Below are 14,053 nucleotides of genomic sequence, written 5' to 3' on the forward strand. Positions count from 1 at the left end.
TTGTCCTTTTCATAGTGATTAGTTTCACACAGCTATTCAAGCATTTTTATCATCCACCAGCACTGCTCAAAGGAGACTGAAAATTTCAGTGCTCAGACTCATGATTGCGTTTGTGTGAATTTGTATACAATCTCCTCCAGCTACTTCACAGAGTGTTGCCTGATATACCAATATTTATACAGCAGACTGTGAGTAATCGTAACGCTCAAGATTGCAGAATATGGAATGATCTAGTTTAATCTGTATATAGATATGAATCTAGTTTCAAATATAGATTTTATAAAATATTTTATATACACTACCATTCAAAAGTGTGTTGGTATTATTATTATTTTAAATTAATACTTAATCAGCAAGGATGCAGTAAATCGATCAAAAGTGACAGTAAAGACATTTATTATGTAACAAAAATCCTTGTACAATTTCAATTCACCAAAATATTATGGAAAAAAGTTTCATAGTTTCCACAAAAATATTAAGCAGCACAACTGTTTTCAACATTTGTTTTCAAGAACATTTCAGGTCAAGTCAAGTCACTATTATTTGTATAGCGCTTTTAACAATGCAAATTGTGTCAAAGCAGCTTTACATCAGCTTGATATAAAGCTAATTGGCTTTATATCAGCTTTACAGTATTTAGACGCGGAAATAGTGTGGCGAAATAGTGTCATTCTCCTCTGGCCAGACAAAATCAGCAGTTTAAATCTAGGCTGCAGTAGAGTCAGATTGAGCAAAGGACTCATCTGGTTCCTGTGGTCTTGTCCCGATGGCCATCTAGAAGACAGGGTCTTCACTGGGGATCAGTCTCTGGGGCTCATTTAGTTGTCCTGGTCTCCGCTGACGTTCAGGGCTGTAGAGGTCATCTCTAGGTGCTGATCCACCATCTGATCTGGATCTGATCTGATCTCTACCTAAGATGGCGGCGCGCGCAGTCGCAGCAGCTTCTCTCTCTCCCGACAAATCGGTGTTTTCGTGTTTTTTGTCTTGTAAGTCGCAATGTTTTTGCACATCTTCGTCTCGTCTACCTGTCTTTAAGCACGCATACAGTCGTGAGTTTCTGCTCGATGTCGGCAGAACCACATTTTTAGAGTTAAACTCCGCGCACGCTGAAGAGCTGCGGGACCTCGGTCTGCTCCGAATGCCTTCTCCATCACCGACCCCCACTACTGCATCTCGCCCACAGCGGAGGCGCTACAAGCGGCGTGAGAGGAAGCAGAAGAGGGGTAAGCGCGGAGGTATCCGAGCTAGGCTAGCGGCCAACGCACACAAGCCAGCTATCCCCACCATCGTACTGGCGAACGTACGCTCTTTGGACAATAAACTGGACTACATCCGACTACTCCGCTCTACTCAGAGGACTGTAAGAGACTGTTGTGTTTTTGTGTTTACGGAAACATGGCTTAACAACAGCGTACCGGACTGTGCCATATAGCTCAACCAGCTAACATGCTATCGAGCTGACAGAGCTCTCGTCGAGGGAGGTAAGATCTGCGGCGGCGGTCTCTGTGTTTACATCAATGATGCATGGTGTCGCGACGCTGTTGTGGTCTGCAAACACTGCTCACCCCTTGTGGAGTTTATGATTATTAAGTGCCGGCCGTTCTATCTACCGAGGGAATATACAGCCATACTGCTCGTTGCTGTATACATCCCTCCCAGCTCCAGCAACAACAACAGGAGTGAGGCACTAAATGATCTGTACCAGCACACCAGTGAGCAGCAGACAGCCCACCCAGATGCTTTTCTTATCTTGGCTGGGGATTTCAATCACGCAGACTTAAAGAGTGTGTTCCCAAAAATTCACCAACACATAGACTTTCCAACAAGGGGAAAAAACACTCTGGACTTTGTTTACACCACCCAGAGAGGAGCTTACAAGGCCCTCCCCCTCCCCCACCTCGGAGCCTCAGACCACATCACTGTCATGCTAATGCCTGCATACAGACCGCTCGTTAAAGTCACCAAACCAGTTCACAAACAGATTCAAGTGTGGCCGGAAGGGTCGTCAGAGGCACTTCAAGACTGCTTTGACACCACTGACTGGAATATGTTTAAACAGGCTGCCACATACAACAATACTACAGACCTCCAAGAGTACTCAGAGACTGTTACTGCCTACATCTCCAAGTGCATTGATGATGTAACAGTCACAAAGTCCATCACTGTCCGGGCCAACCAGAAGCCGTGGATGACAGGGGAGGTCTACAGACTTCTGAAGGCTCGGAACACTGCCTTTAGAGCTGGAGATGAGGAGAGCCTGAAGACAGCTAGGGCCAACCTATCCCGCGGCATCAAAGAGGCCAAGAGACAGTACTCCAGGAGGATAGCCCATCGTTTCAGCGACAGCAGAGACACGCGGAGCCTGTGGCAGGGGATACAGACCATTACGGATTACAAGCCCCCACCACAGACCTGTGACAACACCATCCCCCTGCTGAACGAGCTGAATGCCTTCTTTGCTCGCTTTGAGGCACAAAACAGCACCACTGCACAGAAGACTCCACCTCCTCCCGGTGACCAGGTGATGACGCTGTCCCCGGACAGTGTGAGGAGATCCCTCAGCAGGATCAATGCACGCAAAGCTCCGGGTCCTGACAACATTCCTGGGCGTGTACTGAGAGACTGTGCAGTGGAACTCACTGAGGTCTTCACAGACATCTTCAACATCTCACTAAATCAGGCTGTTGTCCCCACATGCTTCAAAGCTACCACCATCATTCCAGTCCCTAAGAAGTCATCTCCATCCTGCTTCAATGACTACCGTCCAATAGCACTCACTCCCATCTTCATGAAGTGCTTTGAACGGCTAGTCTTGCACCACATCAAGTCCGCCCCCCCCCCCCCCTCCCTCCCTGGACCCCTTCCAATTTGCATATAGGTCCAACCGCTCGACCGATGGTGCCATCACCACTGCCCTCCACCCAGCCCTCACACATCTGGAGAAAAAAGACTCATATGTCAGGATGCTGTTCATAGACTTCAGTTCAGCATTTAACACAATCATCCCTCAACAGCTCACTCACAAACTGGCCCAGCTGGGGCTCAATACCTCTCTGTGCAACTGGCTGTTGGACTTCCTGACCGGGAGACCTCAAGCAGTACGGGTCGGCAGTAACACATCCAGCAGCATCACACTGAACACTGGGGCCCCCCAAGGATGTGTGCTGAGCCCCCTCCTCTTCACTCTGCTAACCCACGACTGCACACCATCACACAACTCCAACATTTTCATTAAGTTTGCGGATGACACGACTGTGGTGGGTCTCATCAGCAACACAGATGAGACAAACTACAGGAGCGAGATGAGCCGCCTGGCCGGGTGGTGCAGTAACAACAATCTCTCTCTGAATGTGAAGAAGACGAAGGAGATTGTTGTTGACTTCAGGAGAGTACACACTCAGCATGCCCCTCTGACCATCAACGGTGCGACTGTGGAGAGAGTGAGCAGCACCAAGTTCCTGGGTGTGCACATCACTGAGGACCTCTCCTGGACTAACAACACTGTAGCACTGGCCAAGAAAGCACAGCAGCGTCTCTACTTCCTCCGCAAACTCAGAAGAGCCAGAGCCCCGGCCCCCATCATGTGCACCTTCTACAGAGGCACCATCGAGATCATCCTAACTAGCTGCATCACTGTGTGGTATGGCGCTTGCAACGCATCCTGCCGCAAGTCACTTCAACGCATAGTGAGAGCAGCTGAGAAGATCGTTGGTGTCTCTCTCCCCTCCCTCCAGGACATCTACAGCACCCGTCTCACCCGCAAAGCCCTCCGCATTGCAGGCGATCCCACCCACCCGACACACAGCTACTTCAGTCTGCTGCCATCAGGGAGGAGACTGCGGAGTCTCCAGGCGAGGACCAGTAGACTGAAGGACAGCTTCATACATCAGGCTGTCAGGAAGCTGAACTCCCTCCCGTCCTTGCCCCCCCTCCCCTCTTTCACCCCCATTTAACACAGCAACACACTAGGAACTCTGACTCTGTGACACCCCCCCACCGACCAACAAACTGTGACCGGCACCTGTCACTTGTGCAGCATTGGCTGATCACTACCCATCCAACATTGACTGCAAATTACCTCTTCGGATAGTCTGACAAAAATCTATCCGAACAGTCACTTCGACTTGTCACTTTAACAGACTGATAAGCTCTTCTTGCACTACACTCATAACAAAACAAAACAAAACAAATCTGCACAGTTTTGTTTTTGTACATTCAACTGGTTTGCACTCCATCTATTCTGCCATGTGCCTTATGCACTTTATCTATCTCTCTTTTTTTATTTTCTACAATGTCCTCAGACTGATAAGCTCTTTTGCACTACAAATATATCTACACAGTGTTGTTTTTATTTAACTGGTATTGCACTCTATCTGCCATGCGCCTTATGCCACTTTATCGATCTAATTCTTATTTTTTTCTACAATATCCTCATTTGTATATTTGTATAGTTGTATGTACATATGTTTAAACTGTATTTATCTGTATCTGAACGTGTTTAATGTTAACTGTATGCACCAAGGGTCTGAGAGTAATGCAATTTCAATTCTCTGTATGTATGTGCTGTACATCTGGAAGAATTGACAATAAAGCTGACTTGATATGGACTGGATCCGGGTGGCTGCATTTCTTTCTATTATTAAATCAGCATATTAAAATGATTTCTAAAGAATCACGTGACACTGAAAACTGTAGTAATGGCTGCTGAAAATGCAGTTTTGCCATGAAATGAAATTACATTTGAAAATATTTAGAAAATTGAAAACAGTTATTTTAAATTGTAAAAAATATTTAATAAATAAATTAGTATAATTAATAAATAGTATTACTATTTCTGGGAGCTAAATTAGATTACATTTTACAACCTGAACTAGCCTTGCTTTATACAAAGATCAAATTATCTTAAAAGTCAATAAGAAACTTATTAACATTGATACACAGTATTTGGGAGCTTATATATTATAATATATTAGCCAAACTACTTATTGTATGCCTCATAGTTATACTTATTGATACCTATACCTATGAGTGAACCAGCTGGCCTTAAAATGACTTTTGTCCTGCTGTTCTTATCATAATGTGCATATGTGGTCTCCAAAGAAGTGTTATATTCTCTTTTTCATTGAAATGATTTTCTGTAGCAGCTCTGAATCAGTGTCAAGTTTATCTGGCCCTGAAATCTTACAGGAATGATTATTTGAAGCACAGATGGCGGGGAAAGCGCCGTGCCTTCCTCTAGACAGCAGCTACTGTTGCTCAAATGGCTTTCCTCGCCACATCTCTCACAAGCCTTCATATATCTCATCCAATTAAGTCCACAAGCGTATAACCTCCCAGACATGTACATCTCATCTTGCTGTTTCTTATTTGATTTACTGTCTGATATGAAAAGAAAAGGGGGCGGGGTCTATTACATCATCGGTTGTTTGCAGCAGTTCATCCAAATGAGAATTTCTGAGCTGCAACCGTTCCTGATTTTTCTCTCTGCTCTGGAGGGAACATCAGTGGATGCAGGCTACAAATAAGTCAGCGCAGAGGGGGATGTGAACAGCACCTCAAACACATCCACATGCCCTGAAGAGACAGCAGTCCCCAACTGGCCAGAGGTTGACGTCTCGATGTCAGGCAGCCCTGACTAATTTATTCCAGAGGAGCGGTAGAAGGGGAAAAAAGCTGATTTATTGAAATACAATAACTCTGCTGGGTAATTAGAGTGTATTTGAAGAGTCAAGCCGGCTTCTGAAGTCTGCAGGGGGCTTGTCTCAGATGGAGGGGTGAAGGAGGTTTCTATTCATAATCATTTTCACTGATTCACAATGTCTAAGGTCAGGTAAAGTAATCGGGCTCCTCTTGTTTGGCTCTCAGTGGGACAAGATACAATTATTAAATTTTTTACATGCTACATTTTTACATTTTCTGAAGAAATGTGAGTGCCGTTTTCATTTCATCATCACATTTTTTTATTATTTATCATTATTAGATATTTTACAGTAAATGTTTTCTAAAGACTGGTGATAAATCAAGATTAATTGACAATTTTTGCCTATTTTTCAACAATTTGCTATAAATATTGCTATAAAATAGATTTAAAGTTAAAAATTGTATGCAGTTCTTCAAATGTGTTTCCTCTTTGGTGTTTTGTTTCATGTGTTTTTTTTGTTTGTTTGTTTTGCTTTGCTTTGTTTTGTTTTGTTTCATGTGTGTTTTTTTTTTTGTTGTTGTTTGCTTTGCTTTGCTTTGTTTTGTTTCGTGTGTGTGTGTGTGTGTGTTTTGTTGTTGTTTGTTTTGCTTTGCTTTGCTTTGCTTTGCTTTGTTTTGTTTCGTGTGTGTGTGTTTTTTGTTGTTGTTTGTTTTGCTTTGCTTTGCTTTGCTTTGTTTTGTTTTGTTTTTTTGTTTTGTGGAAACCATGTGTCTGATCACTGATCACGTTTTATTCAGTTTGTAGCACAGATGGTGTTGGATGAGATATGTCTCAAATTTTTGGGTGGAAAATATAAAAATTAAGAGGAATAGCAAGCACCACTAATTAGAGTGCAAAGATAAGACTGTGTAATCTAAGGCCAGCCCAAATCTTTTGATTAAATATTTGATTTTGTCACATTATATATTCCTCGACCTTAGGGTTTATAAGGTAGTGTTAGCGATTGGCTACTCAGTTGTCAGTGGATGTACTTTCAGGATCAGTTTCTGGATTTTGCTTTCAGCTGCCCTAAGGTTGTTAGAATATTAGGCGAGTCTGTCTTAATAACCGGTCAGGTTCCTTAATGCTTTATGTAATCAATTCTGTCTAATTACCGTCTCGCGCATTCCTCATATTCCGCCTAGTAAATTGTGCCTAACAAGATCTAACAAGCTGGCACATACTGTAGCGAGTCTCCTGTCATCTTCATGTGATTCTCTGAGGGAATAGGAAAGCCTCATACTGTATGTTTCATCTGTTTAGATGTGGTTCAGTAAGTGGGGATTTATGTACAGTGTGGGTTTAAGTGACGCCCCCTGTTTTGCTGATGATGAGAGATTGTATACACCACAGCAGTCCAGAAAGACTGCAGTGTCACTAGTTCATTACTTATATTGTAGGTGTGAGCATATTGTGAGGAGGCAAGGACAAACCGACTAACATTGCTGGAATGGCACACCGATCGGTCCCCTATAAAAGTGGAAATGTGCTGAGCTAAATGCTATTACAGTGAGAAGATTTACTGAGCTGTGAGTAACACATGACCCTTTGCTCACTGATTGAACTGGGGTGCTTCATTTACTTGTCATAATGCAACACCAAGTGCACATTAAATGTAAAATCACCTCAACTTCAACCACTGGGAGAAGAACACTCTGAGCTAATATTTTGAATTTTTGATTCTATCAAATCTGTCAAATAGTGTTTCTTGGTTTATTATGATGAGGGTCATTCTTGCAGTGTATTTATAGGAAAAGTGCACCTTCAAATTAAAATGTATTCACCCTGATGTCAAACCGAATCTGTTTGACTGACTCTCTGTGGAACACAAATAGACATTTTGAAGAATGATCTCTAATGAATGGAGATTGGCGTTTTACAGTTACAAAAAGGATGCCATTATAAAAGTATCATAAAAGCTGCGCAGTTGCATCTTCGGAGGTCATGTGCAGTGTTGGGTGTAACTCGTTACAAAGTAACGCGTTACTGTAATAATATTACTTTTTTCAGTAACTAGTAGTGTAAGGCATTACTCGTCTGAAAATGGTAATATTATTACAGTTTTCCCGAGCTAGTTACTTGCGTTACATTTGCCAGTAGCACCTTCATCACACACAAGGCACACAACACAGAGAACAGAAGGGAAGGGGAGGAGGGCGTGAATGGAACAGTGATTGGTCTGGGTTTGGCACGAGGTATCATTTACCATCACCGATTGGTCGACACCCGGCAGCCAGCAGCAGAGCGGCACCCTCAAAGACAGATGGGGAAAAATGGAAGCGTCAACAACGGCAAGCTCTTTTTCAGAGGAAGGTTCCCAGCAACAGAAAGCTAGTTTCAGTAATTATTTTGAATATGTTCAATGGAAGGAAAATAACTTGACGGTGAAGTGCACACTCTGCCCGGGGAGAAAGCTGCTCTCCACCGCTTGTAACTCTACCTCCAACTTGAAGAAGCACCTGCAGCGACAGCACGGACACATCAAGCTCGTTGCGAAGCGACAGAGTGACATGAACGAGCAGCCCCACAAGCAGCAAAAACTTTCATTTGAACATAAAGTACTACCAACATCAAAATCCGAGATAAATAAGCTTGTTGCCTCGTACGTAGTAGAAGAAATGTTACCTCTTTCTACCGTCGAATCGCTGTCTTTTAGAAAGATAATCTGCAAAATACCTATAGCAGGGACAGACCAGCCGTTTTCCGACAGGAAAACCTTCGTATTGTTTGGACTTGTTATAAATTGACAATCAAATTTATTGATTGTTTGCACCAGACGGTGTTTGTTAAACATTGAGGAATTTAATACTTGTTTGTACTTGATTGCACAAGTACAGTTGTTTGTAGTTATTTGTGCTAGACAGTGCCAGTCTGTTGTTGGCGTAATAAAGACCCTAAAGAACACTCCTCCTTTGTATGTTCTCCCTCCATCTGATGCATCTCAGGCAATTATAGAGTAATTAAGAAAAAAAAATTTAACTAGTAATATAACTAGTTACTTTCTCCAGGGAGTAATAAAGTAAAGTAAGGCATTACTATTTTTGAGAGTAATATGTAATATGTAATATATTACTTTTTTGAGTAACTAGCCCCAACACTGGTCATGTGATAGTGAATGAATGAGTTTGATTGATTTATGAATGATTCACTCAGACTGGTTTTGTGAACTCAATCTACAGGTTCATTGAAAAGATCTTTCATTTCACTTTTAATATTATTGTAATATAATGCAGAAATCATACAGAAAACACTGTTTTTGTCATTTTGACAGCTACAGGCCTCGTTCACTTTCCTTATGTTTAAAAATTGGCAAGGATATTCTTTAAAAAATCATATTTTGTGTTCCACTGAAGGCCGTATCAGTGAGTCGATAATATAATTATTATTAAAAAGGAAAATGTAGGACAGGGACTTGGTTATATCATATGAATCAGATTGGATGTAGGCAGATCTGAATGTGAGCCTACAGTTGACTATAAGAAAAGGACAGGGTTTTTAGGGCAAGATGATTGGAGTGTCATTTAACCAGTTTTTTTTTTTTTATTATTCACCTTTTGTGTCCCAGTGAAGAAAGTCATGGATGTTTGGAAAGACATGAGGGTGAATAAATGATGACAGAATTTACTAATATTTCAAAGGGTGAATATGGGAGTCTGGATGAGGAGAGGTGTGAAGTAAGCTTGATTAGGGTTAGATTGAGTAAGAGGAGAGCAGATGGTTCGTTCTAACACCTCTCTGCTTTTTAGAGAGCCCAGAGGAGCTGCTGTGAGTGGATGAAGTTTATTGCCATGCTTTGAGAGCTCATCACTGCAACTTTTTGAAACCTCTCAATTCTGTGTACGAGCTGAATTTCAAACATAACCTTCTGTGTTCTTGTTATTGATCTTTCTGTACAATTATCATCAACCTGAAGCTTTTCTGACTACAGAGATCTGTTGTTAAAGCAAACACAGTTTACCAGGTAATCTAGATGTCACTGATATGACAGCTAGGATGGGTGCATTGAAACCACTGAAGGAAAAAAATATTATTTTGACAGAAGTGTCCATTTTCTTTGTGAAAATCAAGTTCTTGGTGCGTTAAAAGTAATAGATTTTCAATGGATGTGAGCTCTTTTCCTCTCTCTCTTAGATCTACTTGCGATTCCTAGACTATGAGATGCAGAACTCCAACGAGTGCAAGCGTAATTTTGTGGCGGTGTACGATGGCAGCAGCTCGGTGGAAGACCTAAGGAATAAATTCTGCAGCACGGTGGCCAATGACGTCATGCTGGTGTCCGCGCTGGGCGTGGTCCGCATGTGGGCCGATGAGGGCAGCCGAAAGAGCCGCTTCCGGATACTCTTCACTACCTTCCAAGAGCGTAAGTCATATACACACTCAAACACTCACTGCTATTACGGCTCTCCTATCCAACCCTTGTGTGTATTTGTAATATATATATATATATATTAGTGCTGTCAAGCGATTAATCGCATCCAAAATAAAAGTTTTTGTTTACATAATATATGTGTGTGTTGTCACGGGCTGATGAGGCACAACTGCAGGCAGACGACGGTGATACAAACAAAAGGTATTTTAATTAGAATATCAAAAGGTAGACAAGAAATCAAGCTTACATAGACGAGAACGGACGAATACACAGGGAGAACTGAAGACTTATAAAGGATGGACCAAACATAGGAGACTAATGAGATAATTGCAAACACAGGTGAACTGAATGACTAATTAAACTGAATGGGGAAAACTAGGTCACAGGGGAAAACAGAAAACCAGACATGTAACAGTTCGCCCCCTCCCGGCAAGGCGTAACCCCACGCCGTAATATAATAACTGAGGAGGGAGGGTGGGGGCTCTGGAGGAGGATGTGGAGCAGGAGGGTGGCAGAAAAACAAACAAAACAAGAGAGAGTCCAAAAAAGTCCATGGGGGAGTGGAGGGTGGGAGGAGCCAAGGGGAAGCCAGGAGCAGGAGGAGTCCGATGAAAATCCAGAGACCAGCCAGGAAGAGGCCCCAGGGCGGAGTCGAGGGAGGGAGGAGCCAGGGTGGAGAAGGCCTTGACGACACCCTGGGGACGACTGACGGAGATGGAGCCGATGGAAGGGGAGCCCAGGATGGAACCGAGCAGATGGAGAGCCAGGGTGACATTAAGGATCCGGAGGGCCAAGGCGGAGTCCGAGGCTCAGGCGACTGAGGTGGAGGCGGGGAACCGGAATGCCGCGGCGGAGCCAGAGTGACGGAGGATGAAGGTGACGCTGACGGGAAGGAGGAGCCTGACATCGCCGAAGGGGAGGAGTGACTAGGTGTAGCCGCAGGAATGGAGCCCCAAGGCGGCGGATGGTCGACGACTGACCAAGGCGGAGCCGGAGGGACGAGGGAGCCCGGTGGAGCAGGTGGGAGGACGGGCCCCGGTGGAGGTGATGGAGCTATGAGCCAAGGTGGAGCCGATGGTTCGGAGGGCCGAGATGGAGTCCGGGGTTCGGAGGCTGGAGGTGGAGACAGGGAATCCTCACACCTTGGCAGAGCTGGCAGGTGAAAGTCCCGAGGCGATGGCTCAGGGCGCCCAGCTGGCGCAGACTGAGGGTGAGCTGAGGGGCTGACAGGCACCAGCGGGACTAGGGTTGAGGAACTGACTGGCTTGAGAGGAGGCGGGAGAGGGAGGCTGGGAGGGAACACAAGAGGATTCGAGCTGGACGGAACCAGCGGAGACACAGAAGATTCCAGGCTGGACGGAACCAGCGGAGGCACAGGAGATTCAGGGCTGGACGGAACCAGCGGAGACACAGAAGATTCAGGGCTGGACGGAACCAGCGGAGACACAGGAGATACAGGGCTGGGTAATGCCTCCCCAAACCAGTCAATAAGATCCCACATGAAGATGTCCTTAAGTTCTTCGGAATAATTGCCAGTGGCCAGTTGCAGCTCACCCTCAGCTTGGGCGGGGCTTCCCTCCAAGCCCTCGATCTCCACTAGGATTCCCTCGGGGACGGACGATGTTGCCGGCTCACGCACTTGGTCAGACCACTCCTGGGGCTCAGGCTCCGGGGTGACGATAGGCTCGATCACGGGTCTCGGATCTGGCTCACGTGTCACGGCAGGCACAGGCTCTCCATCTGGAGTGGGCTCCGGCGAGATCTCCGTGCAGTAGGCGAAAGGCTGGCTGGTCACTGGTTTGGGAGTGAGGCTGGAGAAGTCCTCATCAGCGGGGCAGACGGAGAAGAATAGTCCATTGTTCTCCAGCACCCACTCCACACATGCGGCAAAGTTGTTCCGAGGACCGCTCCCGGGGAGGCGTGCCTTAGACCGCTCGCTAAGGCTGGCGATGTAAAATACACAAAGCGAGCGGTCAGGATAGTGCGTTAGGCACGCCAATTCCACAAAATCCCTGGTGTAATCTTCTAGGGAGCGGTCCCTCTGCTCCAGGCATAGCAGGGCAATGTTGGTATTATCCATGGGAAAGGGGGAGGAAAAAATAGGGGAACAAAAAATGCCGCAAAAAAACTGTATTGGTCCGTTCTTCTGTCACGGGCTGATGAGGCACAACTGCAGGCAGACGACGGTGATACAAACAAAAGGTATTTTAATTAGAATATCAAAAGGTAGACAAGAAATCAAGCTTACATAGACGAGAACGGACGAATACACAGGGAGAACTGAAGACTTATAAAGGATGGACCAAACATAGGAGACTAATGAGATAATTGCAAACACAGGTGAACTGAATGACTAATTAAACTGAATGGGGAAAACTAGGTCACAGGGGAAAACAGAAAACCAGACATGTAACATGTGTACTGTGTATATTTTATTTTTCATAAGATTCACACAGTGTACAAATATATTCACACAGTGTACAAATATTATATTATAATCTCACTTATAAAACACACTATCTCACTCTCATTTGCACCAGCACATTCATACCTGACAGAACGCTGAACCGAGCAGGACTGGGAAAATGAAAACAGCTCATCCATGTGTCTATTAAAGGTACATGGGCAATCTATTTAGCTGGTCACGTCCTGCCAGTGATTTGAGCCACAAACACACTATAAATCTTGCATAACCCTGCAGACTAAAATGGTTTATAATGGTTTATGCAGGTTAGGAACTGGTGGGAAGTTTAAAGGGATAATTCACCCAAAAATGAAAATTTTGTCACCATTTATACCATTTGTCATAATTGCACTTATCTTGCTCAAAATTATAACAAAAAAGACATTGTATTGGGGCACATATGTTACGTAAGTGCGTTATTTAATCACAAACAGTATAGTTAAGATCCACAATTGGATTCATTACAGTTCGTCAATGATAAAGTTTGATGGCAGATTTAGTAGCAAAAAAAGAGCAAATGATAGTGTGAAGGCATGCAGACTGGCTTTATTACACTTTTATTTGATTAGAATATCGCAATGGAGATCATGTTTTCAGATCATCACTTTTGTTTAAGAGAGAATGGTTGCCAGGTTGCAAAGATAAAGTAAAACTCAGGCAGAAAATGTGCGTTTTAAATATGTGTTTCATATTTTTTGAGTATTAGATTTTTAGTATTAGGTCACAATTTTTTATTTTTTTTTTATATGTAAGTCAATGGCTACCGTCAACTCTTTGGTCACCAACATTCTTCAAAATATCTTCTTTTGTGCCCAACTGAAGAAGGAAACTCATACAGGTTTGGAACAACATGAGGGTGAGGAAATGATGACAGAATTTTCATTTTTGCGTGAACTAGCATCCCTTTAAGAGAGCTCTTGTAGTGGGATTTAAACTCTGGCCATCTGGCAACCGCAAGCATGAAAACATGTGGAGGTCTATATTATTTCTCCTCTTTGTGTTAAAGAAAATATAGAGAAATTTTGGATATCAAGAGTTTTTATTTTTTTTAACTATATTTTAGATTCATCTTTATTCGTCAACGATACGGCATATTGATATAATCAGAGTGTTTATTGATGTCAGTGTTGTCTTATCCTCTTCTCGTCTTAATCATGGAAAGAAAGGTTTTCGAATTGAGACACATAAACTCTTTGTTATTTAATTAGTACAGGAACATTACATTGTAGCATTGTAAAATCTGCTGCATATCTTCCCATGTCGAATATAAAGATCACTTGATCCCCTGTTTCCTCTGCTAAATAGCCTTTATAAAAGGATACGGGCTACAGGCGAGACCACAGATGCACAGAATTACAGGATTATTCATTTAAGCGATGAGCTGTTTCTGCAGGGATGGAGCATTTTCTAGGAAGCATGGGGGCTGTGATGGTGCCCCACTACCCGGGCGTCTTTGATTGGGTGGTCCTGCGCAGTTGGGGTCGCATCTCTCTGGGTGGCAGCGCTAGCAGAGTCAGACACTATAAAGCGTAATGGAGGA

At 43.8% G+C, this 14,053-nt stretch overlaps 1 protein-coding gene across 1 annotated transcript in view; it reads left to right on the forward strand.

Moving 5' to 3' along the window:
• Positions 1-14,053, forward strand: part of LOC306864980 (neuropilin and tolloid-like protein 1) — a gene marked incomplete at its 5' end in the record, with an annotated part of 106,275 nt that overhangs the window by 73,851 nt on the left and 18,371 nt on the right. The window contains one exon of the mRNA XM_079409311.1: positions 9,812-10,040. Within this exon, the coding sequence (XP_079265437.1) occupies positions 9,812-10,040 (229 nt within the window). The remainder of the gene's footprint in view (positions 1-9,811; positions 10,041-14,053) is intronic.

Source organism: Barbus barbus, assembly GCF_936440315.1.
Source record: "Barbus barbus genome assembly, chromosome: 46".
Lineage (NCBI taxonomy): Eukaryota > Metazoa > Chordata > Actinopteri > Cypriniformes > Cyprinidae > Barbus > Barbus barbus.